Source organism: Anomalospiza imberbis, chromosome 9 (assembly GCF_031753505.1).
Source record: "Anomalospiza imberbis isolate Cuckoo-Finch-1a 21T00152 chromosome 9, ASM3175350v1, whole genome shotgun sequence".
NCBI classification, from domain to species: Eukaryota; Metazoa; Chordata; class Aves; order Passeriformes; family Viduidae; genus Anomalospiza; species Anomalospiza imberbis.
In genome coordinates, this window is record NC_089689.1 from 18,228,968 (window position 1) to 18,249,063 (window position 20,096).

A 20,096-nucleotide genomic window follows, 5' to 3' on the forward strand; every position below is an offset into this window, starting at 1 on the left:
GTTTCAGGGGAGAAACGTGGGGCTTTAAATAAACCCAGAGCTTTACGAAGGGGCATTTATTTCAGAGGCACAGTGCTAGAGCAGAGCTATAGAAAATCCAAGAGAAAATCCTGAAGCACAGTGTCTGATCCTTAGGAATAACACTGCAACAGACTTGCAGGAGAAGAGACTACCACGCAGAGAGTATAGGATAACAGTAAAAACCCTTTAGAATTCTTTTTTTGCAGCACGGTTGATCTTTTTTATCCATGGCTTGGCATGCACCATATTCATAACGTAGTTAAAAGTTATGTAACTTAAGACAGCTTCTGAGTCATTATTAAATGAGTAACTTAGAGAATTACAATACTGAAAACATGTAGCCTTATCCTTTAAATTGATTTGCACAGATCTGAAATACATTTTTAACAACCACCCACTTTAATTACTAAAATAAGGTATGTTAGATGACAGGTATGATTTGTTACTGAAACTTTTGAAACAGAAGCCTTCCTACACTTTCAATGCTCACATTTCCACCAGACCTCCAGGTCTGTGCAATGCAAATTCAGCTTGATTCGCTATGGGTCTCCTGAGTTTAACACATCTCTTCTGCATACAGAAATGCATATTCAACAAAAAACTATTTTGCCTCTAACAGGAAATTAAGATTTAGTCATTTACAGAACTGGCCACTGAGACAACCAGATTCCATAGAGTCCTTTGGTTTCCCTGTGCAACAGGTTTGCTGAGGACAACTTCACATGAGGCATGCAGTGGGCGCAGCCCTAACTCAACTTTAACACATGCATTCACCTTGAATAATTAAAAATATTATAGCCTGTGTCAATTAGGAGAAATTATTTACAAAAATGTTCACCTATTGCAGTCGACATATGGAAAACTGATCATATTTTTAACAAGGAAAATGGGAAATCGCTATGGGATGCCCTACTTAGATTAAATTAGCAAGCTCTTGTTATCAGACCATATAAAAGATACACCATAATAAGATGTGACCTTGCAGAACCTTGGAGCCAATCTGTGATTTTTCCCCTATAACCCTTCCTAATTATCTGCAAAGTTACAGACCCTTTTGTGGCAGGCTATTTTTCTGTGAATTGTGAGGGGTTTTGGGCTTTTAAATATTTAATTAGTCTTCTGAAATGAGAATTGTTGCACATGCCAACTGCTTCGATTTTCAAACTGTGTTCATCCTAATTATGTTCAGATTTAGATTGGTCATCCCAAACCTCTCACTCTTGTAATTATTTACTCCTTAAAGATCATTCAGCAGAGAAATATTTTTCACCCTTATGGCTCTTTCTTTCCACAAATGGCTTTTCTGGTCCGTTAATTACCCACTCAGAGGATTAGAGTTTGTAATAATGCAAGAGTTCCTGCATGTAAGATGAGTTTTACAGGGTGAAAAAGAATAAATTGTTTTTTGTAAATTTGCCTTGGGGAATATCCCCTTTTTGGGTTATCATTTTCATCAACAGAGGCCATGTGCCCACTGCTGCATATCCACCAACTCCATAGGGCTGCAGAGTGACTCATTTATACAGCTCAACAGAAGTCAGAGCAAAATGCTGAGCAAGAGGCAAAAGACAATTTGGTTATTTTAAGAGATTTATAAAAGTGCAATCTGCAAGCAAGAAGGTACAGTCCTTTTTCTCATAATTTTTACTGCAGATTTCATGGCCTTAAAGTTACATGCATTTAACTGATAACTAATAATAAAATTACAACTTTTCTCATTTCATCTGCTGATTTTTTCCAGAAGTGCTGTCCCTTGGTAGATCTTTAATCAACTCTGTAACAGTGGTGTCATTTCCTATTAAAATGTGTCTGAGTCCTCACTACAAGTACTTTCTTTTCTTCTGAGAGGAATGTCTGTCACAAAAGCACTGTTATTCATTACCCACAGTGATGTCTGGATCTAATTATCATCTGGGAAGCTTGCAGGGCTTCCAGGTATAGGACTTCCCCTGGAAAAGTATGCTGCTCTAACTTGGAAAGCACAATCCCACTTTTTCTTTGAATCTGAAGAAAAGGGATTAAATTACTGATTTGAACTGTGTACTCTCTGGTTCCTGGAACTTCCAATTTTGAGCCCAATGAAGTTTAGGGGACTGCTTTGGTTTGCTTGTTCCCATATCTGCAAAAATCCTGCCTATTCTGCAGATGGTTTTTACACAGGCTAAGCAGATTCACCACTGTAAAACATACATCGGAAAATTCACTGGCTTCACTTTGTCAGTGCACAGATAATCCTTACTCGTGTCAAAAATATTCATGATCTAATCCTTTTATGAAACTGTCTACCACTGAAGGAGTCTCGTGTGCCTGCACAATTAAAAACTGCATGTTAGCCATACATAATACTGCGTTACATTTGATGCAAATCCTTTACTATTGAAATAAGCACTGGGCTGACAGCAGGAAGTGGCTGATAAGAAAGCAACAAGGCACTGCTGATGGCATTCATGATAAGTGAGCTCTAACTCATATGTGTTCTGTCTACAGTACCTTACCCAAAGTGCTCCTGTTTTAAATGTGACTCCAGGAGGTGTTCTTTTGCTGTATCTCTGTCACAAAGGCAGCAAAATTATCCAAGAAACCTAAATACACAAAGTAAATTATGTTTTTCATACCCACCAGTAATGCTGGCACCAGAATAATATACTGAAAGTAATATCACTGCTGCTACATCCTAGATGAGAAAACACCTACAGTTTCATGAGTGTAACAGTGGAGTTGAACTCAATGTCTGTAATAAATTCAGTAAACAGGGAAAGATTATGGGTTCAGAACTATCACGTTATTGCTACACTTACAATTCAGCCTAAAAGAAAGTATTTAATAGAGCACAAACTCTTGAGTTATGGCAAAACAATTTTACAGCACTGCAAAAATGTGTGTATTAAATATATTTCCAAACTGCTCCTTCATTATATAGATGTATATCACAAGAAGCAAGGTATCTGAGAAGCAATGAACAGTAAGGTTTAAGATCACAGATTACTACTAAGAAAGGAATATAGATGCCTTTGCACCTACAACAGCAAAATACTTATCTTGCCAGATGAAACATTTTATAGGTTGATGTCACTGAGAAGGAGTAAGACTTCTTCCTCCAAGGTGTTCAAAGTGCATGACTTTGGTCAGAGCAGCTTGCCCACTTAAATTATTTTTCTGCCTCATTTCTTCTCTTGTTTTTCTGTTTTGCATGTGCATGTGTGTGTGAAGTACAACAATTTGAAATTCAAAGGTCCCCAGTTACTACTGGGTAAACCTGAAAAAATGGCTTTCAATAGTAAATTTGTAGTAAAGCTTCTGTACTACAAGTGTATTGTGAATCCAGTTGGACATGGAAAAAAATTCCTCATGGTAAGAACCTTTCCTTCCCATTGATATGTCTACAGTGGGCTAAAAATATCCTGAATATTGAGTATTTGGTCTATGTAACACTCTTAAGACTGCATTAACTTCATTGCAGTAACTTGTTTTATAGGCTCAGTTCATCATGACCTATAAAATGTTAAGCTGAAGTGCTTTAAATATCTGCTAACACCATGTGCAAGCCTGGGAGTACAAGGCACTGTGCTGTGAAGCGGCAAAGACAGCGCTCTTCTGAGAAAGTAGCACGCACTCTTATGTCACTGATATAAACAGGGTGAGCCTGCTAAATAATGTATGAAACAGGCAGCCAATATTTATATAAAGCAGGAATTCTAGCTGAATTCTTTGTGTGATTTTACTAGTATGACATTAGTTGTTTAGATTGCTTCTTAAAAACCATAGAAGCTGAGTATCATATTAGACTAAAAGACACACATGCAAACTCCTTTCATTCATAGTTATTGCACAAAGGGGAAAAAATAAAAACTTCTTTCATTTGTGGCAGTAGTATTTTTGCTAATTATTGTTCTGCAATATGGAGAAGATAAAATGGAAAGAGGGAAATTATCCATGTCTTTCAGTAATCATGGCCCATTTATTAAGCAATTAAATCACAATTTTATTATTAGAGAGGAAAAAAAAAAGAAATGCTGTAAAATACCACCATTGCTTGTATCTTTGATCCTTAAAATCTTCCATTTCAGCAACCTCATTAATGTCAAAATACCATGAATATGGTCATCCCTTTTTAGAATGTATATTCTGGGCACGGGCAGAATCTGTGGGATTCAACAAAGAAGACTTTTTTTGTTGAATACAACTAAAAGCTTAATTGAGCCACAGAGGTCAGAAGGTTCTTTTTATTGTAAGTAGGAGATTATTCTGTGGCAGAAAGACATTTACAGAATATGAGATCTGCTAATTTCTCTACTACTCTGTAGATAGTTTTTAATTTTTAAACCCATGTTACTCTTCTATTTCTTTCCTCTGAATTAAACATCTTCACTGTAATAATCTTTAAATTCCATTTCCTTTATGTTACTAATGAAAACTTTTCACTTTCATGGCTACTGCTGACTTTTAACACTAGAAAGTACTCATAATTTACTTACGTATATTTAATTCATATTAATCTGTCCTAATTTATGATCTATACCCTGCTCTGCCCATCTTCATGTACCTTTTCCATGTCAGTTCTGTTTACTAAGTGATATTCAACAGATTTCCTATAGTGCAATGAACCTTAACAGGCAGCTTTTAATTGCCTCGCATAGGAAACCACATCACTATTAATTCCACAGCAAAAGTATAAAATAAAACTATTGCTTCTCAGACTCTAGAGCAATTAGACCTCTCGGCTATTTGGCTAACTCTGCTTCACGATACCCAGTGCAGTTAATTATATTTTTTGATGTTAATAGTCTCTGTCAGTTTCAAGCATAACTCCTCTTTGATGAATATTTAAATTATATTTGAATAAAAAAATAATCTTGGTTACATTTCATATTCAGCAGTCATCACAGCTTAATAAAGGTCTCCTCAGAAAGGGTTGAGATAAATGGTTATATGAACACATGTATAAAGTCCTAAATCAACTTATCAGATAATGTAGCTGTTTTGGCTAAGTATTATAGAGGTTTTATTGGGGTGGGAGGAATTAATAGGCTTCAACTATTACATTATTATTCCACATGAACTAAATTTGGTGCAGCAATATATAAGTAAATTAGGACTTTTTAATAATAAAATTCTGACTGCAACTGAACCAGGAACTTAAAATGGCTAGACTAGAAATATGAAAACCATGTAAAATTCATGCAAACTCATTCAAGAGGACACAAAATTCAACTGAAAGGTGCTGAAGATTAAGCAATATTGTCTCAGGCAAGTTCTCTAAAAAATTAGCAAATTACTAAGAGAGGTAATTACGTACCCAAAACATATAGTATGTGATTAACTGGGCTAAACAGTGTGCGGGCCATAAAGACCATTTCAGCAAAAGCAGAAAAAAACCCACAAGAAAATCAGAGGCTGAAGCATGTATTTTTTATGAAACTCAAATACATAAGCAACAGCATATAATACTTAAAATTTGATGCATATATATGTATAGTTGGTTACATTTATTTTCACCCCATGAATAGCAAGGAAAGACTGATGAGTGTGTATATATGATCCTGCCAGATAAGAGATATGCTGACTTAAGAAGAATTTGATTGTGGTTTTGCCAATAATAAAGGAAGAAAACTACCTGAATATAAGATATGAAAACGCTAAATAGAATATCAAGCTACACCCTAGTAAAATAATGAATCCCGTATTTTTTGAAGTAAACTAAATCTAAATTTTAAATGTAATTAGTTGGTATGAAAGATCCTTTTGTTGTTTCTTTTGTAGCCTGTCCAATGTCGCGACTACAGCCACGTGCCCATGTGTTATGCGTTTGCATGTGTGTAGTAAAATTTCTTCTGCAGGAAATTAAAATAGAACACACTGCAAAATGATGATCAAGTACCACTGACAGCTATTTCCCCTCACCTGACTGCTAAGAACCTTGTAATATGAGGATTTCTATTTCATTTACTAAGTAATGCCATGAGAGAACAACCCCCATTAATAAATCCCCCTATTTTTAATGAGTAAAACTAGACCTACTACTTTCATATTAAGAATTAATGATAGTGAAAATACACAGTGCCAGAAAAGGTTCTTCTTAGTCACAGGTATTACTGTTTTCTGCTGTAATAACACCAAGGACTGCAGAGTGTTTCAGGAAACTTCTAGGCTCTGTGATTATGCCTTGTTCATGAAAACAGTCTACACATATTTTTGCTTTTTTCTTCGTATTCGAGCAATAACTAAGTCTTGTGACTAACGCTCGGAAAGCAAAACAAAAATCAATCTGGCCACAGCTCAGTATTGTGAAAAGCTTAGTTTCACAATAAAGAGCATTTTAAGCTTCTGCTACATCAAAATAGTCACAGGGTTGACTGCTGTACTAAGATCTATTTCAGATTAATAGAAGTCTTAGTTTTAAAAGGGTGCTTAAGAAAAAGACATCTAATGTTGATAATGTTATATGGTAAATGTTTTGTGAAGCAGTTGTAAGCAAGCTGGAACAGAAAGCACTGTCAAAGCAAAAGGTCCTCGTTTGCGAGATCAGCATCAGTATGACAGAACTTCCAATGTGTGCAAATTCCAAGAATGTACCCAATCCACAACAACTTGTGTACCCTGTCATCAGCACTGGGATTTCTCTGACATAAAAAGGAAAAAGACATGCAGAAAGCAGAAAAAGGCAAGCTGTACATCTTATTCTAAAACACTTTTCACCTGATAGTATCTTTAGCAAAGAGGCAGCCTTCGGCTGCAGAAGGAAAAGCAAGGGAAAAAGCAAGGATAGCAGCAGGGGTCAGCAGAGCCCTTGCCTAAGCCTGGCAGACCCCCGAAGTGCGGTGTGCCTTTACCTCAGTTACAGGCAGCTCCAAATGGCAAAGGATAAAATCCAGCCCGTGAAAAAGGCTGTAAGTCATACCACCAAGAAATGCCAATCTGAAGTGTGCTGCAGTTTAAATACTGAATCTACTCTGGGCCCTGTCTGAAGGAGCTGTTTTTGAAGGAGGCTCTGAAATACTTCTCTTTGGAAGTCTTGCACAGGCTGGAATTCAGGTCTGCAGTGACCCACAGCAGGCTCTGCAATCTATTAGCAGAGCACCCTGTGCCAAGTTTCCTTCTGATTACACCTTTTTGCTACAATGAATGAGATTCATCGGTTATAGATTTTACCCAGTGTCCACCCAAGCCTGGAGTCCAGTGGAAGATTTGCTTTATCCTCTCACATTACGGAACAGACCAAACTTGCTTTCATTTGAAAGGACACTAATATGGTGTGACAGTGCTTTCTCTGTAGACCTGACAAGCAGGAACAGGAAAGAGGGCTTCAGAGATGAGTCTTCTTTGAAATACAACTCGATTTCTTTCAAAAATGTCTCACTCCTTTATATATAGGAGTTTTAAAAATTACCTATTTCTTGGATGTGTGAATAGATGGAACAGAATTAACATCTCCAGTCTTCCGATCTCCCATGGGATGCATTAAGAAAAATGAAATCCTGGGAGTAGGAATGGATGTGTTGCTTTCTTCAGCTTTGCCTTGGTCACTCAGCGGGGCAGGGGCGCGTCGCTTACGCTGTGAAAACCCTCTGCTGAAGTGCAGCTGTCTCAGGGGGATGATGGACGTAACAGGTTAAGAGCATTGCCATGTGAGAAAAGTTCATGGTAACAAAAACCCAGGCGTGAACTCGTCACTGGTGTCATGATGGACATGGTAATTGAAGGTGCATGTGTTGCTTGTGCTATAGATAGGACAGGATAGATGCAACAGAAAAAACAAACATTGCTGAAGAGGATTTAGTCCTCTTTCAATCCTTTTACTTTTCTGCAGCAATGTTTTAATAGGGAAGATTATCTAAAAAAATTACAGTTGACTAAGTTCATTATTATATCTGACATATTTTTATGTTTAACCTTACCTATGGAAAATCAGTTTTGCCTTGTTTGTGCATATTTAGAAAGCAAAATTTTACTGATTAAATATGCTTAGCAAAGATGTAAAGTACACAAAAGCCACAGTCATAAATTGTAGGTGAAAATAGAATTTAAAGGCTATTTCAGTGCGGAACTGATGCAACTGCCTTTGTGTTGCGGATCAAAAATTAGATCCAAAATAAACTGAATATCCCAACATGAGACTATTTTTTTTTAATGTAAATGTTTAGACTTCTTTTGCAGACCTGCAAACATTTTGAATTTTCTTCTTTTCAGTGTTTACAACAATACTCTCGGTATCAGATCACAGAACATACAGTTCCTATTTAAAAATTCTAAGTATTTTAGCCTGTATTGCAAGGGAAACTGTTTTCCTTCTGAACTTAGTATTAATTTGTCTGTCAAAAGTAAATGTTTGAATTTTTCATCTATGTATATGATTCCATAGATTCTGAGTGAATAGGCTTCATTTTGTTTAAATATGAAATGCTAATTTTCTACTAGCCCCAACAACAGTTATAACTACAATTGCTTAAAAAATAAGGTGTACAGATTGGAACAGACCCATCATTTTTTAAATATGGGGTTTATCAAGATTTAAAATTATATCATTCCAAATTATTATCTGCCACACCATCCAAGTATATATATAAATACATAGTCAATTAAAAAAATTCTAATTGAACTGTCCTGGAATCACAAAGATTGTTATCCAGTCATGATAACAAATAACCTGAACTTCTCCTAAACAAAAAAATTAGGACTAGGAAAAATGATTCCTACTAAACAACCCCTAATTGTAATTCAAAAAGAACAGTCCCAGCATGCAAAAATCCATCTTAGTATCTTATTATTCCACTACAAAATTACAAACATAAGAGACCTTTGATTTGAAATACATTTTAAGTACGTATTTAGAAATATTTGTTATTCTTTTACCTATGGTCCAGACCATAGGAGACACTGGAGACAGAAAACGTTCAAAAACACCAACGTGGTTTGAAAAGAACTCCCAAGATCCACCTGCAATCCGCTTGCCACAGAAATGGATAATACGAGGTCATAAGTAAATTTTATGCTGTTAATTTTCAAATCTCTGCCATGCCTATAAAAAGCAGTATTAGTTTTATCAACTTCAAAGTTTCACAACAGTTTCAGCTACAGCCACACAAATGCACTTTATGAGCAAGCAACTAGAGCAATTTCCTCAGGCTGCTTTGCATCTTCTGCTTCCCTGTTCATTTAATTTCTTTTTAAATTAAAAGGAAACAGAGGAGATTTGTCCCTGCTAAAGGACAGCAGAGCACAGAGGAGTTGGACTATTTTAAGAACTAAAATGTGCCTGAAACATGGGTCCTCTGCCACTCACTTATGCTACTTGCTCACCAAATATTCCAGAAATTAGCTTATTTCTGTACTGAACTGCAGCATGTGGTAGAATCTCTCAAACTTGATGGTATGCAAACGCTGGGGTTAATTATCAGAGAAGTGTGAAAGAGGAGAAGGATTTTCTAAAGGTCTAGTCACTTTCTTCAAAGCTTTAATTTCAACCATGCCAGTCTGAAGTTTACATAGAATCTAAACACATCTGAAAGACTTTATTTTGGAATAATTGGGATGTAATTTCAATCAGGGACTAAAAATTTAATAACTACTTTACAGAGGTAAAAGCAAAGCAATGAAGTCATTAGTGTTCTAGTCAGGTTTGCTAGGAACACATTAAGTTAAAAATCTTTTGAGAACCGGTGAAAAGAAAGAATAGGGTGAGGTAGAAAAGATTAAGTAGCAGCTCATTCTGAGAAAGAGGAGCTGATGCTTCAGTGGACACTGGCAAGGTCTGTGTGCTACCATCTCAAATTCTCTGGAAGGGGAGCAGGGCACGTGATTACATGGCTTTTGTTAAACTGGAAACCTCATCTTATTTTTCAATCTTCGGATTTCACAGTATTGATCTCATTAAGCTAGTGTTTTCACCTTGTAATTGCAGAAGATGTAGTTGCTGTGCAAAGGCTGTGGATTAATGTCGCAAATGAATAATGAGCACTTAATAATTGCTGCAGAACTACATTTAACTGTACGTCTAAACTGAAATGAAATAGTGGCCAAATGCAGTGGTAACACAGTTGACTGAAGCAGTAAAAACAGGTCCTTAAAAGTAAACACTGCAAGATTTAAGTAGAAATATAGAAACTATTGCTGCTTATTTCTAAAGGTAGAGAAGATTTCACTGTCATCAAAAGTTCAAACCAATTAAATAAAAAGGAAAACCAGTGAACCTGAGAGTCCTTCAGGTTAGATTTTTCTATGCAATTGCTGCCATCAAAATACAGCTGATGTGTTACTTTTATATATCAGATCAAGGACATGTGCTGAGCACCAAACAACAATTTGCCTGAGACAACAAAAAATTACAATCATCGATGCAGTTATAAATAAGTGACATATAAGAACTTTTAATATTTCATAAGAAATTTGCAACATTCTTCTATGCTTGCAATATAGCACAAGTTGAGCAATTTTGGAAAATATTAAGCAAGACAAGAGACATCTTTTCTACTTAATGACAAGATCTAAGAAAGAAACCTATGAAAGCAAACTTCCAAATTGCTATAAATGTCAGACAAAAATAGAAAGCAAAGTGTCAAATTATCTTTACCATTTGTTCAGACAAACAAAAATGAAAAACTCTTTGAGCATAGGAAATCTGAACCAATCTCCTATATGTACTCATAATTTTATTTTAATGTTGAACAAAGCCTAAGAGTAGAAGATGGGGGAAGTTCAAAAATACATTTTGCTATCATATATTTACAGCTGATTAACTGAAATTTCAGCTTTTCAGTAACAGTCTAATGTCACTTCAAGCAAGACTGTGCCTCTACATTTGTCTCTGACTACCCTAATCTGTATATTTGCAGTGAACATAAGGAAGACTTTGATCAAAACACAACATGCATTTTACACAACAAGGAAGTCTACAGAGCGGCATTACATTTACAAAAGCAATTGAAGGTGGTTTCAAAGGGAGTTGACAGATTAGAGGATGATGACACTGCTGCTGCAGTCTCGATGGAAATCTGGCTTGATCTAATTAACAACTACGAACTTGAACCACAAGGAGATAATTCAAACATGATTTAAAGAAGTTATATTACTTTTTAACAGTGTAGCAATGGAGCCTTTCCCTTACTGATCACAAAACAAGCCACGGGTTCAACACAGAACAAGAAATAAAAGACCTGATATCCTCAATTTACCTCCAGCATTTGAAATTGAAGGCTGAGATCCAGCCCAAATATTTGACTACAGAAGTAGAAAACATCTGCATATTCACATAAAAATGATAAAAAGTTGTAAGAGTCCCACTCATGACAACTCCAGTGAATCAGTAAATCAAAATGGAAGGCTATTTTTAAGAGGTGACTATGTTGCTAAGTGTTACCATGTTCAAACAGGACAGAGGGAATGGAGCACAGAAGGCAGGACAACTTGCTTATTTCATTTGACACATCTGTGTACGGGTACCAGAAAGCTTCCAGGTTATTCCCATCCCCTTTTTGTTTAGATTCCTTACCCTAGGAAAAAGGCCCTGGGAGGAAAACTTCCAACCAGTCCTGAACTCATTCAGTCTTTTAGTTTACTCCAGTAGCAATGCCAGTGACTTCTTTGTGCTGACATTTCCACAATTGTCAGTAGTAGGTGGCTGCTGCCCATAGACAGCCTTTGGCACAGGACTTTCTGTGAATCTGAGCTCTCATGCACCTTTTGTAATAAAAATACTTCTATTGGCAGCTGGGGACATGATTTAGAGGTGGAATTGGCAGCACCAGGCTAATTCAATGATCTTAAAAGTCTTTTTCAACCTAAATGGCTTTATGATTCTTGGTTGGTTCTTCTGTCTCCTCTGAATGTCAAGCACTGTCACTAACTTGTACTTATATGCACATGTATGCTTGTACACACATGCATAATGACATATAATCATCCTGGCATGCAATCATTCTGACATTTTCCATTGGAGGGAACTACTATTAGGAACTACGGCAGGGATTTACTGCATTTACTGAAAAATACAGCAGTCATTTGGAAACATTCTCAGGGCTATTTGATCCCCTGAAAGACAAGGAGATGGGGAATCTTCAAAATACCTGAATTGTTTCATTCTCCTTGAAGTTACCTTCCTGCTTTTTCATGTCTGTTTACAGAATTAAAAAACCCCAAAATCTCTAATTGCAGCTGGTAGTTTTTATTTCCTTTAAATATGATTAGATAGAAACAATACAACCTGAATATCAAAGTGGCAATCACAACTAATTTCTTACAGTATATACCTCTCTCTGTATTAATGTAGGCATTTTTCCTCATTAGTCCTTACCACGATATGTATATTTTTACCTTTGTGTCATAATTTTGTAGGCATCTGGAAGGAAGCATTCTGTGTTCTCCATCTGGAAAGGGTCAGCATCACAGATCTTGTCATCTGTCCGTCCGTAGTTTGCACTTTCTATCATGATAACATCGCTGCCTGGACACCGCAGGTCGATGGAGTAGCCTTCGCAGGAGAGCTCCCTCCTCACCAATCCAAACGGTAGTGCTGCTCGGCTGAAACCTTGGGAAAAAACGAGGACAAAATGGGGTTGAGCCTAAAGGATACATTGAATTGGACTATTTTTCTGCCAAGCAGAAAAACAAGCACCAACTCTCGTGTGCTAAAGGAAGTGCACCTTTACACAGTTTGACCTGGTACCATGTTAAGTGAGGCATCTTTCATGGAACTGTCACATCCCTACACCATGGCTGCTGTGTCCTTAATCTGGGAAAAGAGGAAATTCCTTCTCATTCCTTCTAATCCTGGGCAGGGCAGACAGTGGTGCCCGTCTGCATGGCTACACTGCACGTTCCAGTTTCCACCTCTTTTCTCTCTGCTTCTGGCTCCACTCCTTGGGCACAGTCAGACAGGCTGTGTCTGGAAGTGGGAAGCAGCAGAGCAGGCAGGATTTGCAGAAGTGATTTTAAAAAAGAAAACAATACAACCACAAAAAAGCCCAAAGCTGTAGTTCCAACTTCCAACTTCATTAGTCTTTTTTACTTTGTGTCTCCCTTTCTCCAGGAAGAGCTGGTTACTTTTGCTTAGCTATTTTGTGACCTCAGCATGAACATGATCCAAATATACATGCTGACACTTCACCTAGCTAAACTCCAGTGCTCCTTACTGTGTCTTTAACATAAACTTTACTACATACAGATAGGATTTTGAAACAAATACAGGAATTAGCAATACCAAAAATCACAGTGTGTACTGCATAAAACCTCCCCATCTCTCACAAAAGCAATACATTAAATTTTAATTTTAATTTTCAACTTTTTTTTTCTGCTAAATAGAATTCCTAAAAATAAGTAACTTCTCAAATGAAGCAGTGCAAAATACTTTAGAAACAAAACAAAGTTCAGCTATTCATCCAGATGCTTAGTCTTTTAGAGACATTTTTAAATGCAAAAGAATATATTACATCAGAATAAAACTCTCTGCATACTACAGTTTCTTGTACACAGTTAATGATAGATTATTATTAAACAGTATTTCTGTTTCTTACAAAATTGTGTGACTTTTGGAAAACAAGCTGGGCAATATGGTGGTGCTAAAAACCTATTTCTTTAAAATAGTAAATCCTGAATTTTCAGGAGAACTTCCTATTTTTAAAAAATGCCTTCATAAGACAGTAACCAGTAAGGCCATTAATATTTCTATGCAGGCTATCGGAGACCAGTTGTGACAGCAAAGAGAAATAGCTGCTAAGTATGGGAAGTTGGAGCTCTGTGGTTTTTTGAAAGCAAAGAAAATAAATTTTCTTAAAAAGTATGATGCACTGGAAGAAGTAAGGAAGCAAGTACCTAAAAAAAATCAAGAACTTGAGATAACCCCTTCATAGTAAATTGAACCAGAACCAAGAACCAGAGGCTATCACTTTTTCTACTGAATTCTGTGTATTAAAACTCCTACTATATGCAGATGATTATCTGTTAAGATGGCAAAAGTTTTTTATAATGATCACGCAAATATAAGGATGTGGCTCCCTGGCAGCCAGAGCCCATCTTCCCATCCACCCCTCCTCTACCTGCACATCCCTGCCTCCCCCTCGCACCAGCACCAGCTTTTGTACAACTTGTGTAATGAACTTAGGCCAGGGGCTGCTAACCTCCTTCTACTGCAGGCAACTGATGAGGTCCCAGAGGACCAGCTCTTTGACTGGGCATGAACTTGCCCAGCCACAAGGAGAACAGCTGGCCAAAGCCCAGTGACCAGTTCTGTCTTTATATTTTGTGGAATCACATCCTACAGGAAACCAGCACTGTTACTCAGCCAGTATGCTTCAGTATTTTTTAGTAAGGGAAGGAGTTGTAGTGCTGTGGAAAGCATCAAGTTCCATCTCAGATTCACTCCTGGCCCTCAGTGTGGCTGCACATACCATGAGCAGTAACAAACACTATTACTAAAGGCTTGCTGAAGTCTCATGGGCTGAGAGCTGGAAAGAGCTAAAACAGGAATCCATCACATGAATACCCTGTATGTTCCTCCCATGCAGCAAATTAATACAGTGAAGACAGAAGTCACTCACAGCTCAGTGAGGGGGTGAAACGGGCACAGGGAGGGGTACATGCAGAGTCCCCACCACACATGAATACAGCAACTCCTTTGATTAATTACCATCACAACAGCCATTGTGGGACCAAATATAATGCTGCTAGTCACTGCCATTCCTACATCCTACTACGCCTGTCAAAGCTAATGCCATCCCCAGGAAGCTCATCCCTCCAGCTGGCAGCAATGGTGCCTGCATCTCCTGCACTCAGCTGGGATTCCACGGCCTGTAGCACCACCATGGCCTGCCTGGGGGAGTCCCCCCCTCCCAAACCTTTTGAATTTCCATCAGCAAGAAGGGGAACAGCACCTACAGCTGTCCAAAGAGGTGTTTGCACCAGGAGGGCAGGAGGGAAGGGGCATGGGGTACAGCTGCTGAGGTGTCAGTGTGCAGCAGCAGCTCATGATAGTTATGGGGCCAGGGCTGACAAAGCCACACACAGCTCCCTGGGACCAGCACTGACCCTTGCTGTGGATCCTGCAGCACAAGCTCCTCTTCTGCTAGGAAATACTCTGAATTCAAACACAAGACTTCTGCAGTTTTGCTACAGAGAAATCAGCAGCCTGCAAATCTTACTTCATCATCTATGGCAACTGCTATAACGACTATGAATGTGCTTTATCCTGCAGTTTTTCCCCCTGCAGGCATCTGCAAGAAGTTCTGTATCAGGACAAACATTAAAAATATTAGAGCAGGGTTATATTACTTTGCAGGCAACAGAGGACACACCTGAGATTGCAATGTAGGTGTTACATTGCAAAAGCAGCAAGCAATAAAGCAAAACAATGCAGTGTGTGTTAGGTGGGAATGCTGCTCTAAGGAATCTCTGTGGTGCAGAAAGAATTTTAACTAAATAAAATAAATAAATTCGAAGTCCACTAGCAGGGCTGCAACGATCTTTATGCTGAAGCTTTATTTGTAATTTTTTCCTATCACCAAAGAAAAAATAAGTATATCAACAAGCAAAGTGTAATTCAATCCATCTTGCAATCCTGACAATCGAAGAAAGAACTTGTGGGAGGCCCTGTAAGCGAAAAATCAATATTGCAGCTTTGTGCCCTGCAAATGTGAATACTGCCAAATAGCAGTGCTTAGGATAAAATGAACTGTTTTGCTCCATTTTCTCCTCTCTGAACAAATGACTTTGAAACGACAGCTTTTTTTTTTTTTTGGTGCCATAAAACATCAAGCAATAACTCCCTGCGCTTTAGGCAAGTGATTGGAATAAATACCTCTTGGCAACAGGTGCAATGACTTAGGACTGAAATTCATTTACATTCAGGAGATAATTCCTGATAAACAGATGCACTGCCACGGGATGGAAGTGTGAACAACCGGCATCTGAATGCTTCAGCACCATTCCAGAGTTTTTTGTGGCTCTGTCAATAATTACTGTTGTCACCAGTAACTTTGTATCTCCAATGCAATTCCGCATGAGTATTTTCTTAACCAAGCTGTATTAAACCTGCTGCTTGCCTTACCGAACCTCGAGCAAACCTACTTTGTTTGGCTGTCCTCCGGCAGCAGAAATCAACATTCCTCCTCTTCCTGCTAATTGCTTCGAGGCAAACTGTGCCCTGGATGACACCGCTCCTGCTGTCTGCCGCCCAAAATGCTCCCGATTGCCAAGGCCTTGCTGGTGCCTGGGCTGGGACTTCCAGCACAACCTAAACATTAACTCAAATAAGCATCTATTACCTAATGCAACATATGCTGTCTCTGATTCACTCATGCTTGTGTATATTAATCAGTGTTGTATGCCAATTTTTAATTTATTTTTTCTTTTTAATGGAAGAAGATTAATACCTAATGAGAAAAAGAAACAAAACAGTTTTTTTCTGTCCTGCTGACCGTTTTGATTATAGAAAAGCTTCCTGGCAAACATATGTTTCCTGCACATTTTATCTGCTCACAAATTAGTTGAGTGCAGGCTCTTTATTGAAAGGAGCAAATAAACTGCTTTTGTGAAATCTCATTTCTAAGAAAAAAAGGTACAGGGGATGTTTAGTGGCAATATACATTCTTTAATTCTTTATTGATCAACCCATATAAGAAAGACAAACTGAAAGGAAAAATCACAATCAAAATCTCTCCTCTGATATTTTAGTCTATGAAAGGAAAAGTACAAGTCCTGTACAAGAACCATAATTCAAAATCATGTTTCAGAAATGTGGTAAATTCTAATTTGGCTAAAAAATTTTAACTTTGCAAATACTTATTTACAATTCCACTGACTTGGTTCCTTCAGAGAATCTATTTCTCTTTACAAAGACAACCTAAATTTGTCAAAGCGCAAGGAAAAGTTAATAATTCACAGCATCCTGCCCACTAGCATACCATCTTTTTGAGCTGTCAATAATAACAGAGTGTGCTAAGTTTGGTAGATAAAAGTAAAAAGGCACCACCACATTTGAATGCTCATCGAATACAGAGGAAAAATAGTGGAATGTAAACAGGCTAACATCAGTACTCGACATCAGAAGCAAGGAACCTTTGATTAAAACTTAAAGCGCAGAGAAAGTCAACATGGAAGTATAAAATTATTTCAAAGAATGAAGATACTGGGAGAACTGAGAATCCAAAACAAATCTCTGCAGAAACAGATACGTATGTCTCTGTGAGCAAGGAAATATTGCTTCTTGTGTTATTTGGCTGTAACAGAAAGGTCTTTTGAAAAGAGCACATCTTTTCAAACAGAATGTTTACAGTTGTCTCTTTCACAATCTCTTTTATTTTACCACATCATGCAACATGATGATTTAAGTTCTACACGAGATGAAGTGATATGTCCTGGGCAGCATTTCAATAATATATGGTTAACAAATGCAAAGCCCAATGAAAACTCTGCTGAGAATCCTCTCCCTCTCCACTGAAGTGCATGCTTGCACACACGGGAGGGTGCACGAAGACAGCTGAACACACTTCACCATCTGAAAATCATGCAAATGCTCAACATGGGCGCCTCAAAGCTTTTGTAATTCCTCAGACAAGTCTCAGCATCCTGCAGTTTCTAAAGAATCCCATGAACTCTGTCAAGGGAGACTTCTCCCTGTCTCTCAGCACTGTATATATTTCACACAGACAAGCATGTTATTTTGTTAAACAGCTTTAAAATTATCCAACCCTGGTCAACAGAATGCTACTAACTACTACAAAAGGCAGAGGCAATTTAAATGACAAGTGTGCTTTCTCATTCTGTCTTTGAAGGAAAAAGTCATTCTGGCAAGCATGTCTATTAAAAGATTACATTGGCACAGTAAGAGCTTCTGACAGTGCACAGAGGTCTGGAGTTCACAGCACTCAGCTCCTCTTTCAGGGAAACCCAGCAGCCGTGCACAGCCAGCCTGTGCTGCAGCCCAGCACACAAAACCCCACTGTTCAGCTGGGGTCAAATTAGGCAGGAAGTGATCATTTCAAAAATACCCTCCTACAGCTGGATTCTCTACCATTTTATGTATATACTCCTTCTTGTCAATTAAGATGCTGAATGGAGCAGGCATTGGGAGAAAAAGGATTTTTTAGTAAAGGAAAACTATTTTCTACTACGAGACACCTCCCTCATTTTTTTAAACTCATTCATAAAAATGGGATTATCTCAAAACAAAGTACATAAAAGTATCTCATTATGTGAACTTTAACAAAGAGGCACAGAGTCCTAAAGAACAGACCTGACTATTTAAATTACACTGAAGCCAGGCAACTTCTTCATTGAATAAATAAGCTGCGAGGGGAGATTCTTAACACTGATTTCTAGAATTCTGCTTCTCAGATATTTCATATTTCAATTGCATAACTAAAATCAGGAAGCCTGTCTCTTAAAAAATGGAATATGAATTCCTATCAATAAAAACTTTTAGAAATATTAACTAGTGAAGGCTTTTTATAGTATTTTTTTACATTTTATTTGAACATGATTTAGCCTTTTAGAAAATTAAAATTTGAAAAATCCTTGACAGGTTTTAATGCTTTTCAAGATGCAGTGTGAGCAGCAAAATTAAAACTGCATGTCATTTTCTGTAATTATATACTTAATATTCAGTATACATAAAGTACGTATGTCTGCTTAATGAGATTCAGAAGAGAAGCCAGAGTTACACCCTCTGACTCACACCAGAATGGGTCCTGCCTTCCAGGTTCACTACAATTTTCCTTCTATGTTTTCAGTCTCCATGCAATTCTCAAATATAACCCTGTGAGGCTCTCTTCAGCAAAAAAAAAAGGAGTCAGGGCTTACCTACTTTCTGCACCTTGTTAAATGAATCAGCAAAACCTAAAATGAGCAGCAGCATCTCAGCCTTTTAATCTAACAGCGTCGATCGTTCCTGTGTACTGCTAGCAAGGATCTCATTTAAATTCTCCCAAACAGCTCTCACCCCTCATTCAGAAGGACAAGAATGTGTCTCTCTGAGCCAGCAGAATTAAAGGGTTTTTTTGATTGTGTTTTTGTTAGGGTTTGGGTGTGTGTGGGGAGAGTGTGTGCACTTTAATAGCAGGAGAGAACAGAGGACAGGGATGAGTGCTACACTGACAGACCTGTAGTCCCCAGTCCTTCAGTCACCTGGAACAAGAACAGCCAGACTGCAGCCATGCACACATCCCCACATTAGCCCAATAAGTCTCGACCCTACTTTGAAAGAGATAGTTTGGTCTTCATGCCCATTTAATCCTTCACCTGCCTGCTGAGGCTGCCATTAGAGTGCTAATTAATACTAAACTGTGAAAATGGGCTTCTGCACTTTGAATCCAGCCACACTGAAACTGGAGAGAAACCACTAATTCCTTTAATGAAAGTCACCAAACCAGAGCCTGGTTCCTGGCAGCATTTTAGCAATGCCTACATATGGCAGATGGAAACCATGTGATCTAAACATGAAAGTCTAAATATCTAATGTAAAAATATATGTTCTTCAGTTCTCACTTAGCACCACATTGTATTCTCATATGCATGCACCTTTCCCACCCCTTTCAGTGGAGCTGTATGCATGAGAGCAAAACTTTGCCCTCTTGATCTAAAATTATCCCAGTTTAAAAGAGTATTCATCTGCCAATGATATTTTTTTTCTTTTGCCAGCCAGATGTCTGTTCTCAGGCTGCAAGAATCTCCTTCCTTTTTTCCTTCACATCATACACACTTGATCCTCTGCCAGCTCACAAAAAGCACTCTACCCTTTTCTTTCTTGCCATTAAATACATTGCATCTTCAAAATTTCTCTAGGCAAGTAAGTCCCATGGTCTTTGTAAACCCGCCCTCTGAAGGTTATCTCCAGTTTACCTACTGTGAACTCTCTGAGCACACCACCTGTCAGGAAAGGAGAAGCTTCTGAATCAGAAACAACCTCTTAAAAAGGGAGGTAAGACACACAAAGGCTGATGTGTCAGAAATGTTGTGTCAACAGGATTTCCCGTTGAATTATTTCCTCTGCACAGGATACTGGTAGCAGAATAAAAATAAATATTCTTTTATTTTCTATAAAAGTGTATCTTGACAACAATTTATATTTCCAGTTATTGCAATCATTTTTT

The 20,096-nt window shown here is 37.8% G+C and overlaps 1 protein-coding gene across 33 annotated transcripts in view; it reads right to left on the reverse strand.

Annotated features, from left to right (window-relative positions):
* Positions 1-20,096, reverse strand: part of ADGRL2 (adhesion G protein-coupled receptor L2) — a 157,409-nt gene that overhangs the window by 58,641 nt on the left and 78,672 nt on the right. For all 33 annotated transcript variants that reach the window (XM_068199946.1, XM_068199944.1, XM_068199952.1 and 30 more), the window contains one exon: positions 12,328-12,541. In XM_068199946.1, the coding sequence (XP_068056047.1) occupies positions 12,328-12,541 (214 nt within the window). The remainder of the gene's footprint in view (positions 1-12,327; positions 12,542-20,096) is intronic.